Source organism: Notolepis coatsorum, assembly GCF_963971535.1.
Source record: "Notolepis coatsorum genome assembly, contig: SCAFFOLD_241, whole genome shotgun sequence".
In the NCBI taxonomy this organism is placed as follows: Eukaryota; Metazoa; Chordata; class Actinopteri; order Aulopiformes; family Paralepididae; genus Notolepis; species Notolepis coatsorum.
The window spans coordinates 181,703-200,287 of NW_028172132.1; the positions used below are offsets into that span (position 1 = coordinate 181,703).

The following is an 18,585-nucleotide window of genomic DNA, read 5'->3' on the forward strand; positions in this document are numbered from 1 at the left end:
CGTCGCTCTATACCACACTTTGAGTTCCTTTACAAAGTTCTCACATACACCACCGTGTATACACACCAGCAGTTGGTAATTTTGAAAAAATTAAACTCCTTAATTAACTTAAACTCTAAATATTCCCCTATGGGTAATGGAAACTCCCCAGCACTACCCCCCCCCCCCCTCCGCAGTTAAACTCCTTAATTGAATTAAACTCTAAATATTCCCCTATGGGTAATGGAAACTCCCCAGCACTACCCCCCCCCCTCCGCAATTAAACTCCTTAATTGAATTAAACTCTAAATCTTCCACTATGGGTAATGGAAACTCCCCAGCACTACCCCCCCCCCCCCCCCTCCGCCACTAGGTGGCGACCTACTCCTCCTCCATTTGCCTGTATTATCCCACTGCCCCCCTAGATGGCGGCCAAACTCAGTCTAGAGGATTGTAGCTGGCGTGTCACTTCCTGATTCTAAACCCCTCGTGGCTTTGCGGCCATTTTGTCTGCTCAATTTATTTCCTTTTTTTTTTTCACCGTCCCTTTAATGCCTCAAACATTCTCTCGCTACCGACCACACCCGTAACGTTTGTTCAGTTCTGGTCCATGGCGCTGTTTATCTCTCCGGCCTTGCTCGGCTCGCTCGCTGGGTCCATGGCGCTGGCCTTGCTCGCTCGCTGGCTTGGCTCGCATCCATGGCTACCCCCTTCACGCCTCGGCACTGCACACAGTCTCTTCCTGGCTACCCCCTTCACGCCTCGGCACTGCACACAGTCTCTTCCTTTCAAGCAACTTCAAAGCAAGCAATAATCCGGGTCCAAACGGCATCAACTGTAAGATCCTGATCAAACTGGCCAGTATCACGTCTTCGTCTGTTTGGCCCTCCATCCAATTCCTCTGCGTTGTGTACTTTTAATGGTCCTGACGTCTACGACACTGGCTGATAAGATCCTTATCTCCCCCGTCAATCCATAAACCATACTAATTCTCCACCTCCGTAAGAATTTGACACTTCAACACCGTGAAATACCTTATGAGGAGAAGCGTTGTTTTATTGCTATAAACAGAACCTCATAATCAGATGTTATCAGATGTTATCAAATTGTATCGTCCTTGAAGATTCTATTCTAATGATCTTTCAGTGTGTCCGTCTATCGTCCTGTTGTTATTCAGTCCAATAGTGGTCAGGCCTGTTCGTTAGCCGAGACCATCCTCGTCGTAGCCGAAGCTAATGATGATGTGGCATTCTTCCTGTGAGGTTTTGTCCGCTCCCCACCCACTCGCTCCGTTCCTTTAAGGTATTTTGTTAATTAATTGCATTCCGCGCCTCACGCTTCTTTCCTGTAAGATGCCGTGTTGATTGGTGCTCTCCCCACCACACGCTTCTGGAGCAATGATCAATTTCATCCCGCAGCTGTCACAGCTTGTCATTTAGCACCCTGTTGCTTTAAATACCCTGATCTCCCTAATACCGATGTTGGATCGTTTTGAATATTCCCTGCATCTGCCTTTCTTTCCCGTCGCTGTCTGTTGCTCCCCAGGACTCTCGTGAAGTATCCCTGTTGGAGAACCTGATTCCCCGTACGAAGCTACGCCTCGTTTATCTGCCCGCTTTACGCGTTGCGCTCTGGTGAGTTTTTGGAAACAGTCTTTTTTGGATCAATCGTTTTTGTGTGTTTGTGAAACACCGAAGAGATCCTGTTTTTGTTATACTGTTCTCACCTATTTTTTGTTGTTGGATTTACCGTATTGTTTTTTCTCTGGACACTGCTAACTGTGTGTATCACACCGAAGATCAAGTCACTTGGATATATTGTTTGGATCAGTCACCTCTCTGTTCTATTGTGCGCTGAGCTAACTGGGATTTCTCTCTCTCTCTCCGCTTCCGCCTGGAGTGTATGCTGGGGGGATCTGCAGAGCGGCTCCGACGTCACAGGCAAATCCTTCACCATCACCTTCTGGGAGAATCTGCACAGCCGCAAACATTCTTCACATGCCAGATTCCCCGTTTGTTCTGTTCTCCACCTAATTCAATCTTGTGACTCTGTGAATAAACACGCCCTTGTTTTTGGCTAACTCTGAAACAACTCTCTCTCTGCCGTTGCGCTTGGGGTCGGTTACAAACCCTAACATTACGATCCAACCATGACCACCCCAGCCGACACAGAGAGAGTCAGAACAGCATTGGCAGTCCAGATAGAGTTAACCAAGGAACACAGCCAACAGCTAGACAGGGCTGTGGCTGCTGTACAGGAACTCCGAGAGCAGGTCCTGCCTATTCAGGGGTCCCTGGGCGCTCTGGCTAGCCAGCAGTCAAGTATTCTCCTCCACTTACACACGCTGAGTGACACCGTTAACACCTTGCTTGTAACCCCACTTCCTTCAGGAGCCTTGGCCGGAGCATCACCCGCAGCCTGGCAGGCCCCACGCCTCCCGATCCCGCACCTCGGGAGCCCCGTCTCTCCGAACCACGGCTGTTCGACGGTAACTTCGAGGATTGTGCCACATTCATCATGCAATGTGAGTTGGTTTTTCGTCATCAACCCAGTCGTTTCACTTCAAGGGGAGCCCAAGTGGCCTCCATGACTAACTTTCTCTCAGGCCGGGCAGCCCAGTGGGTCACTGCCTCCTGGGCAATGGAGGCAGACTTCTGTTTCTCCTACCCAGACTTCGTGGCTGAGCTCCGCAGGGTTTTCCACCATCCAGCCCGTGGTCTGGACCCTGGAGCCCGGTTGGGTACCTTCCGGCAGGGCAGCGGCGGGGTCACCGACTACGTGCTGGAGTTCAGACTGGCGGCTACGGAGAGCGGTTGGAACGACCAAGCACTCTGTCTTACCTTCATGAGGGGGCTCAACGACGCAGTCAGGGACCAGCTCGCGACCCGTGAGGAACCTGAGTCCCTCGAGGACCTGTTCAGCCTCGCCATTCGCATCGACGGACGCCTCCAGGAGAGAAGACGTGAGAGAACCCGACAGGGACCTCCAGAGGTACTCCGGACCCCCCGTACTCGTGACGGTACTGCTGGTCGCCCTGCTCCCAACACGACTGGTGGTTTTTTTCCCTCCCGTTCGGTACCCGAGGAGGAACCCATGCAGCTGGGACGTTCTCATCTGAGCCAAGCTGAACGGGAGGCGAGGTTCAGGTCCGGCCTTTGCCTCTACTGCGGTCGGGAGGGACACCGTATCGCCAACTGCCCCACCCGGCCAAAAGACCAGGCTCGCCGGGACCCCGGGAGATCCTGGTGAGCCATTTTTCTCGTTCCCAGAGCCGTGCACCACCTGGCCATCTGATGAGCGTCACCCTGGCCTGGGCGGACCAACGGGCCACGGTGGAGGCACTCATTGACTCGGGGGCAGACGAGAGTTTCCTAGACTTCGAGTTTGCTACCCGGGCCAACATTCCACTTGAGGACCTAGTGAGGCCATTGGAGGTATTCGCATTGGACCAACACCGCCTGGCTGACATCACTCAACGCACCTGCCCTGTCCTGCTCACCATTGCTGGTAACCATGTTGAGAGACTCCAGTTCCTTATCACCAGATCCCCTCTTGTCCCAGTAGTCCTGGGCCGGCCCTGGCTCGCGCTTCACGAGCCCCACATCGCCTGGTCCTCCGGTACCATCAAGTGCTGGAGCTCCTCCTGTCATGCCCAGTGTCTTCAGGCGGCGTCCTGTCCCCCGCCCCGGAGATCCGTTGGTGAGCCGCCTCCGGACCTCTCGACCATACCCCCCGAGTACCACGACCTCATGGAGGTTTTCAGTAAGTCCAGGGCTCAGGCCCTTCCGCCCCACCGGCCTTAAGACTGTGCCATCGACCTCCGCTCAGGGGCTCCCCTTCCCGGCAGCCGCCTCTACAGTCTGACCGTCCCGGAGAAGGCGGCGATGGATCAATACATCTCTGAGTCCTTGGAAGCAGGACTCATTCGGCCTTCCTCCTCTCCTGTGGCGGCCGGTTTCTTCTTTGTTGGGAAGAAGGACGGGGACCTTCGACCCTGCATCGACTATCGCCAGCTCAACGAGATCACCATTAAGAACAAGTATCCTCTACCTCTCATGAACTCCACTTTCGAGCCTCTCACCCAGGCTACCGTCTTTACCAAGCTGGACCTCCGGAGTGCCTACCATCTAGTCCGTATCCGTGAGGGCGATGAATGGAAGACCGCCTTCAAGACTCCCAGGGGCCACTACGAGTACCTGGTGATGCCGTTCGGCCTCACCAACGCTCTGGCGGTATTCCAGGCGCTCATGAACGACGTCCTTCGTGACATGCTGGAGGAGTTTGTGGTAGTATACCTAGACGACATCCTCATCTTCTCCAAGACCCTCGAGAAACACATCCAGCATGTCCGCCGTGTGCTGGAGCGCCTCCTCCACAATCGGCTCTTCGTCAAGGCGGAGAAGTGCCGATTCCACTCCGACTCCGTCGATTACCTGGGCTTCATCGTGGAGAAGGGCTTGACCCGAGCTGATCCTCGCAAGATCCAGGCCGTGGAGGAATGGCCTGAACCCACCTCTCGGAAGGAGTTACAGAGCTTCCTCGGGTTCGCCAACTTCTACCGAAGGTTCATCCGGAACTACAGTCAAGTGGCGGAACCGCTTACCAGACTGACCTCTCCCGCCCTGCCGTTCGACTGGTCCCCAGCGGCGTGTGCTGCGTTCCGCTCCCTCAAGAAGAGGTTCACTTCCGCCCCGATCTTGCTCCATCCAGACCCCAAGAGACAGTTCATCGTTGAGGTAGACGCCTCGGATACTGGACTGGGAGCTATCTTATCCCAGCGGTCGGCAACGGACCAGAAGGTACATCCGTGCGCCTTCTACTCGCGTCGGTTCCTCCCTGCCGAGAGGAACTATGACATCGGCAATCGGGAGCTGCTGTCGGTTGTGGCTGCCTTGGAGGAGTGGCGTCATTGGCTAGAGGGGGCCGAGGAGCCGTTTACCATTTGGACGGACCACAAGAACCTGACGTACATCCGTGCTTCCAAGCGCCTCAATGGCCGGCAGGCAAGATGGGCCAGCTTCCTCAGTCGGTTCGACTTCTCGCTGACGTTTCGCCCTGGTTCCCGCAACACGAAGGCCGACTCCCTGTCCCGGTTACACTCCAAGGGGGCTCCAACCACCAGAGGCCAGGGTGGTAGGAGTCGTCACCTTGGGCATCGAGGGGGTGGTAAGGCGTGCCCTACGCTTCCATTGCGCTCCAGGCAATGTACCGGTTCATCGTCTCTTCGTCCCCGACTTGGTCCGGTCCCGGGTCCTCCAGTGGGGCCATACCAGCCGGTTCGCCTGCCACCCGGGCGTTCATCGCACGTTCTCCTTCCTGGCTCGTCTCCTTCTGGTGGCCCACCATGAGGAACGATGTCAAGGGGTTCGTACTGGCCTGCACGGTCTGCGCCCGCAGCAAGGCCTCCCACCAGGCACCCTCCGGGCTATTACAGCCGCTTCCCATTCCGAGCCGTCCTTGGTCACATGTGGCGCTGGACTTCGTCACAGGTCTTCCCTCCTCCCAGGGGAACACGTGCCTTCTGACCGTGGTGGATCGGTTCAGCAAGGGGGTTCACCTCGTGGCCCTTCCCAAACTTCCCTTGGCGGCCGAGACGGCGGACCTCCTGACACACCACGTGTTTCGCCTCCATGGTTTTCCCCAGGACGTCGTCTCGGACCGGGGGCCCCAGTTCACTTCCCAGGTATGGCGGGCTTTTTGCAAGGGATTGGGGGCAACGGTCAGTCTTTCCTCTGGTTATCATCCCCAGACTAACGGACAAACGGAGAGGATGAACCAGAGCGTGGAGTCTGCTCTTCGGTGTGTGGCTGCCGAGAGACCAGCTTCTTGGAGCCGTTTCCTTCCCTGGGTCGAGTACTCCATCAACTCCATGGTCAGTTCCGCCACCGGCCTCTCACCCTTTGAGGTATCCCTGGGCTACCAACCCCCTCTTTTCCCTGCACAGGAGACGGAGGTGGCAGTTCCCTCCGTACAGGACCACCTCGACCGGTGCCGTCGGGTCTGGGAGATCGCCAGGACCGCGCTGCTCCGGTCATCAGAGCACGCCTGTCGTGGGGCTGACCGGCGCCGGGTTCCTGCGCCGACGTACCACCCTGGGCAGAGGGTGTGGCTTTCCGCGAGGGACCTCCCACTTCGGTCCTCGGCCAAGAAACTTAACCCCCGGTTCGTCGGACCTTTCGAGGTTCTGAAGGTACTCAGTCCGGCGGCGGTGCGTCTTAAGCTTCCTGCGTCCATGCACATTCACCCCGTTTTCCATGTGTCCCGGGTTAAGCCTGTCTCTCTCAGTCCCCTGATGCCTCATCGTGGATCCCGGCCTGATCACCGACTTCCATCGTGCCCATCCGGGCGAGCCGGGTCGGCCTGGTCGCCGGGTGGCTCCCGTGGAGGGGGGGTACTGTGAGGTTTTGTCCGCTCCCCACCCACTCGCTCCGTTCCTTTAAGGTATTTTGTTAATTAATTGCATTCCGCGCCTCACGCTTCTTTCCTGTAAGATGCCGTGTTGATTGGTGCTCTCCCCACCACACGCTTCTGGAGCAATGATCAATTTCATCCCGCAGCTGTCACAGCTTGTCATTTAGCGCCCCGTGGCTTTAAATACCCTGATCTCCCTAATACCGATGTTGGATCGCTTTGAATATTCCCTGCATCTGCCTTTCTTTCCCGTCGCTGTCTGTTGCTCCCCAGGACTGAAGTATCCCTGTTGGAGAACCTGATTCCCCGTACGAAGCTACGCCTCGTTTATCTGCCCGCTTTACGCGTTGCGCTCTGGTGAGTTTTTGGAAACAGTCTTTTTTGGATCAATCGTTTTTGTGTGCTTGTGAAACACCGAAGAGATCCCGTTTTTGTTATACTGTTCTCACCTATTTTTTGTTGTTGGATTTACACGTTGGATTACCGTATTGTTTTTTCTCTGGACACTGCTAACTGTGTGTATCACACCGAAGATCAAGTCACTTGGATATATTGTTTGGATCAGTCACCTCTCTGTTCTATTGTGCGCTGAGCTAACTGGGATTTCTCTCTCTCTCTGCGCTTCCGCCTGGAGTGTATGCTGGGGGGATCTGCAGAGCGGCTCCGACGTCACAGGCAAATCCTTCACCATCACCTTCTGGGAGAATCTGCAGAGCCGCAAACATTCTTCACATGCCAGATTCCCTGTTTGTTCTGTTCTCCACCTAATTCAATCTTGTGACTCTGTGAATAAACACGCCCTTGTTTTTGGCTAACTCTGAAACAACTCTCTCTGTGCCGTTGCGCTTGGGGTCGGTTACAAACCCTAACACTTCCTCCCCCCCCCCTCTGTGATAAGAGGAGAGAGAGAGTGTCCTCTGTGTGATCTCAGTCCTACTCGCTCTTGGTCCGATTCTAGTCTGCATACACCCGGAAACACCGTTCGACTTATAGATGTTCGCCGTAGCAACGATAGCCCACCCCTTTCTGGTTGTCATGTGCCGCGTTGTCATGACAACTGCGTTAATAACCTTTCACACCATTAAACGTTTCATTCACCCCTCTCCCTCGCTCTGGGCCTACAGTACACTCGCTCTTATCTCAGATATTCTTCCAAGGAATGTCAACAAACACCCTCGCTGGCAGTGTATTCAATCCACTGGTCACCGTTCTATCACCGTCTTCCATGCACATTTCTGCCCTCTCTGACCTGGCACCGTTAGATGCTACCATCTTCCCCCAATCTATACATCACATACATTGAAAAAGCACCCCAAATCCCTCACAGTTATATTTGCATGAACACTCATCTCCTACAGCAACATACCTGTTCCAAATAGAATATAAATACTTTTTTTAATACAAATACAAAGAAGCGCTGCTGCCTGCTGCTGCCTGTCCCGCTGACTCGTCTCAGAGTCATGTGTCTGGCATGATCTTTGATGGAGTGACAAAACCTTTTCCATCTTACTACTGACTTCATTTTCTTTGTATATATATATCTTTCTTTCCTTATTTCTACCTTTCTTTCTTTTTTACTTTCTTTCTATATTTCTTTCTTTCTATCTTTCTTTCTATCTTTCTTTCCTTCTTTCTTTCTTTCTTTCTTTCTTTCTTTCTTTCTTTCTTTCTTTCTTTCTTTCTTTCTTTCTTTCTTTCTTTCTTTCTTTCTTTCTTTCTTTCTTTCTTTCTTTCTTTCTTTCTTTCTTTCTTTCTTTCTTTCTTTCTTTCTTTCTTTCTTTTTTTTCTTTCTTTCTTTCTTTCTTTCTTTCTTTCTTTCTTTCTTTCTTTCTTTCTTTCTTTCTTTCTTTCTTCTTTTTCTTTCTTTCTTTCTTTCTTTCTTTCTTTCTTTCTTTCTTTCTATCTATCTTTCATTATTTCATTCTTTCTTTCTATCTTTCTATCTTTCTTTCTATCGTTCTTTCTTTCTTTCTTTCTTTCTTTCTTTCTTTCTTTCTTTCTTTCTTTCTTTCTTTCTTTCTTTCTTTCTTTCTTTCTTTCTTTCTTTCTTTCTTTCTTTCTTTCTTTCTTTCTTTCTTTCTTTTTCTTTCTTTCTTTCTTTCTTTCTTTCTTTCTCTCTGTCTGTCCGAGGGAAGCCGATTGATGGAGTTATTTTCATTTGAACTCTTGACAGTCTCATTTCAAGGAAGTGAGGTTTAATGTCTCACTCAGAGCATTAAAGCTCACTTTGCAGGGCGTGCGGTTGAGGAGGCGATAAGATGAGATAAGCAATGAGACGGACAGGGTGGTGTCACTGCGTGCAGAATGGTGTCCTGTGTGAACATGACTGTGTTAAAGGAACACGCCAACTTTTTGGGAAATTAGCTTATTTTGCCATCTAGGCCATCGCCCCTCCCTTCCGAACGGCGTTCGCCCATCTCTTAGGACCGACTGACCCATGGCCTTCAAAGTTCTCGTTTACTACTACCACCAAGATCTGCATGATTTCCTCACCTCAAAAGCCCAGTTTTTAAAAAATCAACGGCGATGCAAACACTGCGCCCAGGCAGCAGCGGTTCGGCAAAAATAGTTCAGAGTATATATCTGCTTAGAAAACGAAAATGTCTACCATGTGGTAAATACACAGGTCACAACATGTTTACAGGGACGTTTTGGAGTTGTATTTGGAGTGTATTTCGTGACTGTTGTGTGAGGTTTCTGTCCTTGCTCTCTCACTTGTTCTGTTCCTTTAACCACCCTCGCTCTGTTTTCATTTGTTTTTCTGTTAATTATTTCAATTCCCTCATTCACACGCTTCTCCCCAGTGACGTCATCAGAGACGTCGCTGATTGGTTCTCTCAGGACCGCACGCTTTTCAATCACATTCCCCAGCTGTCACTGCCTTTCAATCAATCGATCCCTTATTATTTATACCCCGTTTCTCCACTCTAAGTTTGTTGGATCGTCTTGATTTTTCTCTGGTTGCATTTCCCCGTGTTGCTGCTGCTGCTGCTTTTTGCTCCTTGTGCTATCTCCAGGAATTTCCAAGAAGCCTTCCCTTGGACACCTGTTCCCGTGGCGCGTCCTCGCTCCGCTGTTTGTTCCAGCACCATTACGCATTACGTCTGGGTGAGTTTTTATTGACTGTCTTGATCTATTCCGTTTTTCGTGTGTAACTATTACACTGAAGACTACCACCTTTTGTCAGACAGTCACTCACCCAGCTTTTCTATTTTTGCTTGTTCCCTTATGGGATAATATTTTTGGGACCTTCCATCTCCCTCTGTGTGTTGCTCACACCGAAGATATTATTTCACTATTGGATTGTTTTGGACTTCACTAACTGTGTGTATATTACACGAAGATATTCACTGGGACTGTGTTTGGATTTTTGCTAACGGTGTGTACATTACACGAAGATATTCACTGGGACTGTGTTTGGAGTTTTGCTCACTGTGTGTATTACACGAAGAGATTCACTTGGGCTGTTTTGGAATTGTGCTCACTGTGTTTAAATTACACGAAGAATTGTTCACCCTGTTCTCCTGCTCGTTCAAACTGCACAGTGTTGACTCGTTCCCTCTCTCCCTCTCTCGGTCTCGCAACACATCTGAGATTCTGCCGAGAGAATTCTGCAGAGCGGTTCAGACGTCAACACCTGCTATCCCCAAGACTACCATCACGGGAGAAGCTGCAGAGCAGCAGAACTTTGCCCCTTGTCCTATGTACCTGTCTTGTTGACTTGCCTTTCCTGTACTCTTTATATTTAGTATCAAATAAACAAGCCCTCGTATTTGGCAACTCTGAATTCCTACTCTCTTGTGTCGTGCGTTTGGGGTCGGTATCAAACCATAACATTACGATCCAACCAATATGACGACCCCAGCCGACACAGAGAGGGTCAGAACCGCACTTGCAATTCAAGTCGAGTTGACCAGGGATCACGGTCTCCAATTAGAGCGGGCTGCGGCTGCGGTGCAGAACCTCAGGGATCAGGTCCTGCCTATGCAGGGTTCAATGGCCGCTATGGCGGGACAACAGTCCGAGATTCTCGCTCAGCTTCACTCGCTGGGCGACACCGTTAATACCTTTAATCTCTCACACCCTTCAGGAACATTCCCCGCAGCCCCAGCAGATCTCGCATCTCGGGAACCCCGTCTCTCCGTCCCACGGCTGTTCGACGGTAATCCCGAGGAGTGTGCCACATTCATCATGCAATGTGAGTTGGTTTTCCGTCATCAACCAAGCCGTTTTTCTGCTCATGGGTCCCAAGTGGCTTATATAACAAACCTACTTTCAGGCCATGCTGCCCAGTGGGTCACTTCCTCCTGGGCAATGGAAGCAGATTTTTTGTTTTCCTACCCAGACTTCGTGGCGGAGCTCCGCAGAGTGTTCCACCATCCAGCCCGAGGTCTGGACCCTGGAGCCCGGTTGGGGACCTTCCGACAGAGGAGCGGCAGGGTGACGGACTATGTCATGGAGTTTCGACTGGCGGCGGTGGAGAGTGGATGGAACGAACCTGCTCTTCGCCTAACCTTCTTGAGGGGGCTCAGTGACGCAGTCCGGGACCAGCTCGCTACCCGGGAGTTGCCCGACTCCCTCGAAGAGCTGTTTAGCCTTGTCATCCGTATTGACGGACGCCTCCTGGAGAGAAGGCGCGAGAGGACCCGACTGTTACCTCCTGAAGCACCCCGGACTCCTGGACGCCCCGTCCCCAACACTACTGGTGGTAACAGGCTTCCCCGTCCGGTTCGCGAGGAGGAACCCATGCAGCTGGGACGCTCTCATCTGAGCCAGGCGGAGCGTGAGGCAAGGCTCAGGTCCGGTCTCTGCCTCTACTGCGGAGGTGCGGGACACCGTATCGCCGACTGCCCTACCCGGCCAAAAGATCAGGCTCACCGAGACCCCGGGAGATCCTGGTGAGCCGTTTTTCCCATTCCCAGCGCCGCGCACCACCTGACCATCTGATGAGCGTCACCCTGGCCTGGGGGGACCAACGTGCCACGGTGGAGGCCCTCATCGACTCTGGAGCAGACGAGAACTTCCTCGACTTCGAGTTTGCCACCCGAGCCAACATACCTCTTGAGGACCTTGTGAGGCCCTTGGAGATATTTTCGTTGGACCAACACCGCCTGGCCGACATCTCTCAACGCACCGGCCCAGTCGTGCTGACCATCGCTGGGAACCACGTCGAGAGAATCCAGTTCCTCATTACCCAATCCCCCCTTGTCCCGGTGGTCCTGGGTAGGCCCTGGCTCGCGCTGCACGAGCCCCACATCGCCTGGTCCTCCGGTACCATCAGGGGCTGGAGCTCCTCCTGTCACGCCCGCTGTCTGCAGGCGGCGTCCTGTCCCCCGCCCCGGAGGCCGGCTGGTGAGTTGCCCCCGGACCCCTCGTCCATTCCTCCCGAGTACCACGACCTCATGGAGGTATTCAGTAAGACCAGGGCTCAGGCCCTTCCACCTCACCGCCCCTATGACTGCGCCATCGACCTCCGCCAAGGGGCTCCCCTTCCCGGCAGCCGCCTCTACAGTCTGACTGTCCCGGAGAAGAAGGCGATGGATCTCTACATCTCTGAGTCATTGGAAGCAGGACTCATTCGGCCTTCCTCCTCCCCGGTGGCGGCCGGGTTCTTCTTTGTTGGTAAGAAGGATGGGGACCTGCGACCCTGCATCGACTATCGTCAGCTCAACGAGATCACCATCAAGAACAAATACCCCCTACCTCTCATGAGCTCCACCTTCGAGCCACTGACCCAGGCCTCGTTCTTCACCAAGCTGGACCTCCGAAGTGCCTACCATCTTGTCCGTATCCGTGAGGGCGATGAATGGAAGACCGCCTTCAAGACCCCCAGGGGCCACTACGAGTACCTTGTAATGCCGTTCGGCCTCACCAACGCCCCGGCGGTATTCCAGGCACTCATGAACGACGTCCTCCGTGACATGCTGGAGGTGTTCGTGGTGGTGTACCTGGACGACATTCTCATCTTTTCCAGGACCCTCGAGGAACACATCCTGCATGTCCGCCGTGTGCTGGAGCGCCTCCTCCACAATCGGCTCTTCGTCAAGGCGGAGAAGTGCCGTTTTCACTCCAACTCCGTCGACTACCTGGGCTTCATCGTTGAGAAGGGCTTGACCCGAGCGGATCCTCGCAAGATCCAGGCTGTGGAGGATTGGCCAGAACCCACCACTCGGAAGGAGTTACAGAGTTTCCTCGGGTTTGCCAACTTCTACCGAAGGTTCATCCGGAACTACAGTCAAGTGGCGGAGCCACTTACCAAGCTGACCTCCCCCGCTCTGCCGTTCGACTGGTCCCCAGCGGCATGCGCTGCGTTCCGCTCCCTCAAGAGAAGGTTCACTTCCGCCCCTATCCTGCTCCACCCTGACCCCAAAAGACAGTTCATCGTGGAGGTGGACGCCTTGGATTCTGGCCTGGGCGCTGTCCTATCCCAACGTTCTCTTTCAGACCAGAAGGTGCATCCTTGCGCCTTCTACTCGCGTTGCTTCCTCCCCGCCGAGAGGAACTACGACACCGGCAATCGGGAGCTGCTGGCGGTCGTGGCTGCGCTGGAAGAGTGGCGTCATTGGCTAGAGGGTGCCGAGGAGCCTTTTACCATCTGGACGGACCACAAGAACCTGACGTTCATCCGCGCTTCCAGGCGCCTCAACGGTCGGCAGGCGAGATGGGCCAGTTTCCTCAGTCGGTTCGACTTCTCGCTGACCTTCCGCCCCGGTTCCCGCAACACGAAGGCCGACTCCCTGTCCCGGATGCACTCCAAGGGGGCTCCACCCTCTGAGGACCCTTCTCCCATCCTCCCGGAGGCCCGAGTGGTTGGAGCCATCACCTTGGGCATCGAGGGTGTGGTGAGGCGTGCCCTGCGCTTCCATCGTGCTCCAAGCAACGTCCCTAGGAATCGTCTCTTCGTCCCCGACTCTGTCCGGTCCCAGGTACTGCAGTGGGGCCATACCAGCCGGTTCGCCTGCCACCCAGGCGTCCATCGCACGTTCTCCTTCCTGGCTCGTCGTTTCTGGTGGCCCACCATGCGGAACGACGTCAAGGAGTTCGTATTGGCCTGCGCGGTCTGTGCCCGCAGCAAGGCCTCTCACCAGGCACCCTCCGGGCTCTTGCAGCCACTTCCCATTCCGAGCCGTCCATGGTCACATGTGGCGCTCGACTTCGTCACTGGTCTACCCTCCTCCCAGGGGAACACCTGCCTTCTGACCGTGGTGGATCGATTCAGCAAGGGGGTCCACCTCGTGGCCCTCTCCAAGCTTCCCTCAGCGGCCGAGACGGCGGACCTCCTGACGCACCACGTGTTCCGCCTTCATGGCTTTCCCCAGGACATCGTCTCTGACCGGGGGCCCCAGTTCACCTCCCAGGTATGGCGGGCTTTTTGCAAAGGGTTGGGGGCAACGGTCAGTCTCTCCTCTGGCTATCATCCCCAGACAAACGGGCAGACGGAGAGGATGAACCAGAGCGTTGAGTCAGCTCTTCGGTGTGTGGCAGCCAAGAGACCGGCATCCTGGAGCCGTTTCCTTCCCTGGGTTGAATACTCCATCAATTCAATGGTCAGTTCCGCCACCGGCCTCTCCCCTTTTGAGGTCTCCCTGGGCTACCAGCCCCCTCTTTTCCCCGCACAGGAGACGGAAGTGGCAGTTCCCTCCGTGCAGGTCCACCTCGACCGCTGCCGACGAGTTTGGGAGATCACCAGGACCGCGCTGCTCCGAACATCTGAGCGCGCCTGTCGTGGTGCCGACCGGCGCCGGGTTCCTGCGCCGACTTACCGCCCTGGGCAGAGGGTGTGGCTCTCCGCGAAGGACCTCCCGTTACGGTCCTCGGCCAAGAAGCTCAACCCCCGCTTCGTCGGGCCTTTCGAGGTCCTAAAGGTACTCAGTCCGGCGGCCCTGCGCCTGAAGCTTCCTGCATCCATGCACATCCACCCCGTGTTCCATGTCTCCCGGGTTAAGCCCGTCTCCCTCAGTCCCCTTATGCCTCCAGCTCCTGATCCGCCGCCTCCCGTGTTGGTGGATGGTCACCCCCAGTGGCAGGTCCGCCGGTTGATGGGCGTTCGTCGGCGGGGCCGGGGGTTCCAATACCTGGTGGACTGGGAGGGTTACGGCCCTGAGGAGTGTAGCTGGGTCTCCCGGCAGCTCATCTTGGATCCCGGCTTGATCACCGACTTCCATCGAGCCCATCCTGACGAACCGGGTCGGCCTGGTCGCCGGGTGGCTCCCGTGGAGGGGGGGGTACTGTGAGGTTTCTGTCCTTGCTCTCTCACTCGTTCTGTTCCTTTAACCACCCTCGCTCTGTTTTCATTTGTTTTTCTGTTAATTATTTCAATTCCCTCATTCACACGCTTCTCCCCAGTGACGTCATCAGAGACGTCGCTGATTGGTTCTCTCAGGACCGCACACTTTTCAATCACATTCCCCAGCTGTCACTGCCTTTCAATCAATCGATCCCTTATTATTTATACCCCGTTTCTCCACTCTAAGTTTGTTGGATCGTCTTGATTTTTCTCTGGTTGCATTTCCCCGTGTTGCTGCTGCTGCTGCTTTTTGCTCCTTGTGCTATCTCCAGGAATTTCCAAGAAGCCTTCCCTTGTACACCGGACACCTGTTCCCGTGGCGCGTCCTCGCTCCGCTGTTTGTTCCAGCACCATTACGCATTACGTCTGGGTGAGTTTTTATTGACTGTCTTGATCTATTCCGTTTTTCGTGTGTAACTATTACACTGAAGACTACCACCTTTTGTCAGACAGTCACTCACCCAGCTTTTCTATTTTTGCTTGTTCCCTTATGGGATAATATTTTTGGGACCTTCCATCTCCCTCTGTGTGTTGCTCACACCGAAGATATTATTTCACTATTGGATTGTTTTGGACTTCACTAACTGTGTGTATATTACACGAAGATATTCACTGGGACTGTGTTTGGATTTTTGCTAACGGTGTGTACATTACACGAAGATATTCACTGGGACTGTGTTTGGAGTTTTGCTCACTGTGTGTATTACACGAAGAGATTCACTTGGGCTGTTTTGGAATTGTGCTCACTGTGTTTAAATTACACGAAGAATTGTTCACCCTGTTCTCCTGCTCGTTCAAACTGCACAGTGTTGACTCGTTCCCTCTCTCCCTCTCTCGGTCTCGCAACACATCTGAGATTCTGCCGAGAGAATTCTGCAGAGCGGTTCAGACGTCAACACCTGCTATCCCCAAGACTACCATCACGGGAGAAGCTGCAGAGCAGCAGAACTTTGCCCCTTGTCCTATGTACCTGTCTTGTTGACTTGCCTTTCCTGTACTCTTTATATTTAGTATCAAATAAACAAGCCCTCGTATTTGGCAACTCTGAATTCCTACTCTCTTGTGTCGTGCGTTTGGGGTCGGTATCAAACCATAACATGTTGGGAACTAGGTTACACTGGTACACCTACTTCCAGTGAATGGCGCTAAGCTAGGCGAACGGTGCGGCTGTTACCTAAGCCTAATAATTAGGGATGTCCGATATTATCGGCCTACCGATATTATCGGCCGATATCGGCATTAAAATGTGATATCGGAAAATATCGGTATCGGTTTTCCCAATTTTTTTTAATTTTTATTTTTTTTACATTTCTATAACCTTTATTTACCCAGGCAAGCAAGTAAGAACAAATTCAGATTTTATTTATTGTCAAAAGTATGCATAATGTTGTGTTAATTCCACAACAAGAGATATGTAATGTTAATTACCTGAAATTATTCCGTTTTTTGGGGGGGGGGGGGGGGGGGGGGCCCTGCATATATCGGTATCGGTTGATATCGGTATCGGAAATTAAGAGTTGGACAATATCGGTATATCGGTATCGGTAAAAAAGCCAATATCGAGCATCCCTACTAATAATGCATGCACAGAGAAGAAAAGGGTATGTATCTGCTTGTCTATACTCCAGGGTAGATGGCAAATAAGCTAATTTCCCAAACAGTTGGCGTGTTCCTTTAACTTGTCAGCTAGCTAACCAGCCATATCAATGTCCATCTTTATGTTGGTTCTTATCTGTGTATTACCATGATAGTCATTTATTGATTGTTAACGTTACCTGTTTAGCCCTCCCTTCTCAGGCTCTGACCCCATGAAGACCTATAACACCATCCCTCTCTCTAGCCCTCCCTTCTCAGGCTCTGACCCCATGAAGACCTATAACATCATCCCTCTCTCTAGTCCTCCCTTCTCAGGCTCTGACCCCATGAAGACCTATAACACCATCCCTCTCTCTAGCCCTCCCTTCTCAGGCTCTGACCCCATGAAGACCTATAACATCATCCCTCTCTCTAGCCCTCCCTTCTCAGGCTCTGACCCCATGAAGACCTATAACATCATCCCTCTCTCTAGCCCTCCCTTCTCAGGCTCTGACCCCATGAAGACCTATAACATCATCCCTCTCTCTAGTCCTCCCTTCTCAGGCTCTGACCCCATGAAGACCTATAACATCATCCCTCTCTCTACCCCTCCCTTCTCAGGCTCTGACCCCATGAAGACCTATAACATCATCCCTCTCTCTAGCCCTCCCTTCTCAGGCTCTGACCCCATGAAGACCTATAACATCATCCTCAGGGGCATCGACATGGTGGAGTTCCCCAAGAAGATCACCAAGAGCGCTGCTAACCTCATCAAACGCCTCTGCAGGTCGGTCGACGGTCTCAGTTGGAATTCATAAATAAATAACGCGATACAGAGGACCAATGTTCTCTACTGTATAGGTACCAGTCATAAGTGTATGTGTGTGTGTGTGTGTGTGTGTGTGTGTGTGTGTGTGTGTGTGTGTGTGTGTGTGTGTGTGTGTGTGTGTGTGTGTGTGTGTGTGTGTGTGTGTGTGTGTGTGTGTGTGTGTGTGTGTGTGTGTGTGTGTGTGTGTGCGTGCGTGCGTGCGTGCGTGTGTGCGTGTGTGTGTGTGTGTGTGTGTGTGTGTGTGTGTGTGTGTGTATGTGTGTGTATGCGCGTGTGTGTGTGTTCCCCAGGGATAACCCCTCAGAGAGACTGGGGAACCAGAAGAACGGAGTGAAAGACATCCAGAAGCACAAGTAAGGCCCTGGAGATGTGCAGATGTTTCAGAGTGTCGCTGCAGCACCGGAGAGGAGGTGAGGATGTTGTCATGGTAACGTGTGCTACTTGTCCTTCAGGTGGTTCGAAGGATTCAACTGGGAAGGCCTTCGCCAGGGGACCACAGACTCCCCATTCACGCCCACGGTAAGAGGGTCGACCTTGAACTGGAGCGCACACATGGAGGAGTCCATCCAAGGCCTCTATTGAATGAGAGCCTTGAAACATCCCGTCCATTGTGTGCTAATGATAGTATGATTTTCCCAGAGAGAAGAGTGACATTGATTCAATTACATCAGAATCATCGTTTTGGTTGAGGTTGGAAATTCAATTTTGAATCAACGTTGAATTAATGTTGACAACTGATGGCCTTTTTTTATGTTGGAAAAGCAACACTGAATCAACATTGAGTACATTTTGACAACTAGATTTCAGCTAAATGTCAACGTTGATTCAACTTTATTCGCATTTGACACGTTCAACATTGATCCAATGTTTCTAGCAAATGAGCATAGACATAAATAAACCTGCTCCCTCGTGCCATGAGCAACAATAAATATAATGACGACAGAATACTGAGAATTTACCATAATTCACACGGCGACCATTTAGCTTTTTGTTTGGCTGTTCACGTTATTTTTTTTAATGTCAGATTCCAGTGTGAACTGGTCCCACTCCTGAACTGACCAAACCTGTATTCTGATTTAGGACCACATTATGAAAATGGCCCAAATCAGAATTGAACAAATCTGATTTCATGTGATTTGTGCTGTTCACACTGTTGTGAAAAAATCTGATCTGAATCACAAGAAATCCGATTTGGGCCAGTTTCATCTGCAGTGTGAACGTAGCCTATGTCATGCTCAGGTTGGGATCTCTTTCCACCCTGTTCCCACTCAAATGGCCGCTGTGAGAGAATAATATGGCCAATAGAGAGGAACAGAACTAGAGCTGAGTCTATTCCTCGGTCCGTGTATCACTCCATCATTTCATATCCCATTTAGAATCCAAAATCCAGATGAGGAGAGAGGAAAGGAGGATACAGGGGGGAGGGACGACCAGGTGAGGGGAGAGGAAAGGAGGATACAGGGGGGAGGGACGACCAGGTGAGGGGAGAGGAAAGGAGGATACA

General features: G+C 52.4%; 1 protein-coding gene across 1 annotated transcript in view; it reads left to right on the forward strand.

Annotated features, from left to right (window-relative positions):
• Positions 1–18,585, forward strand: part of LOC311248106 (cGMP-dependent protein kinase 1-like) — a gene marked incomplete at both ends in the record, with an annotated part of 112,038 nt that overhangs the window by 90,831 nt on the left and 2,622 nt on the right. Inside the window, 3 exons of the mRNA XM_084339056.1 lie at positions 16,917–17,039; positions 17,372–17,434; positions 17,534–17,600. Of these exons, the coding sequence (XP_084195182.1) occupies positions 16,917–17,039; positions 17,372–17,434; positions 17,534–17,600 (253 nt within the window). The remainder of the gene's footprint in view (positions 1–16,916; positions 17,040–17,371; positions 17,435–17,533; positions 17,601–18,585) is intronic.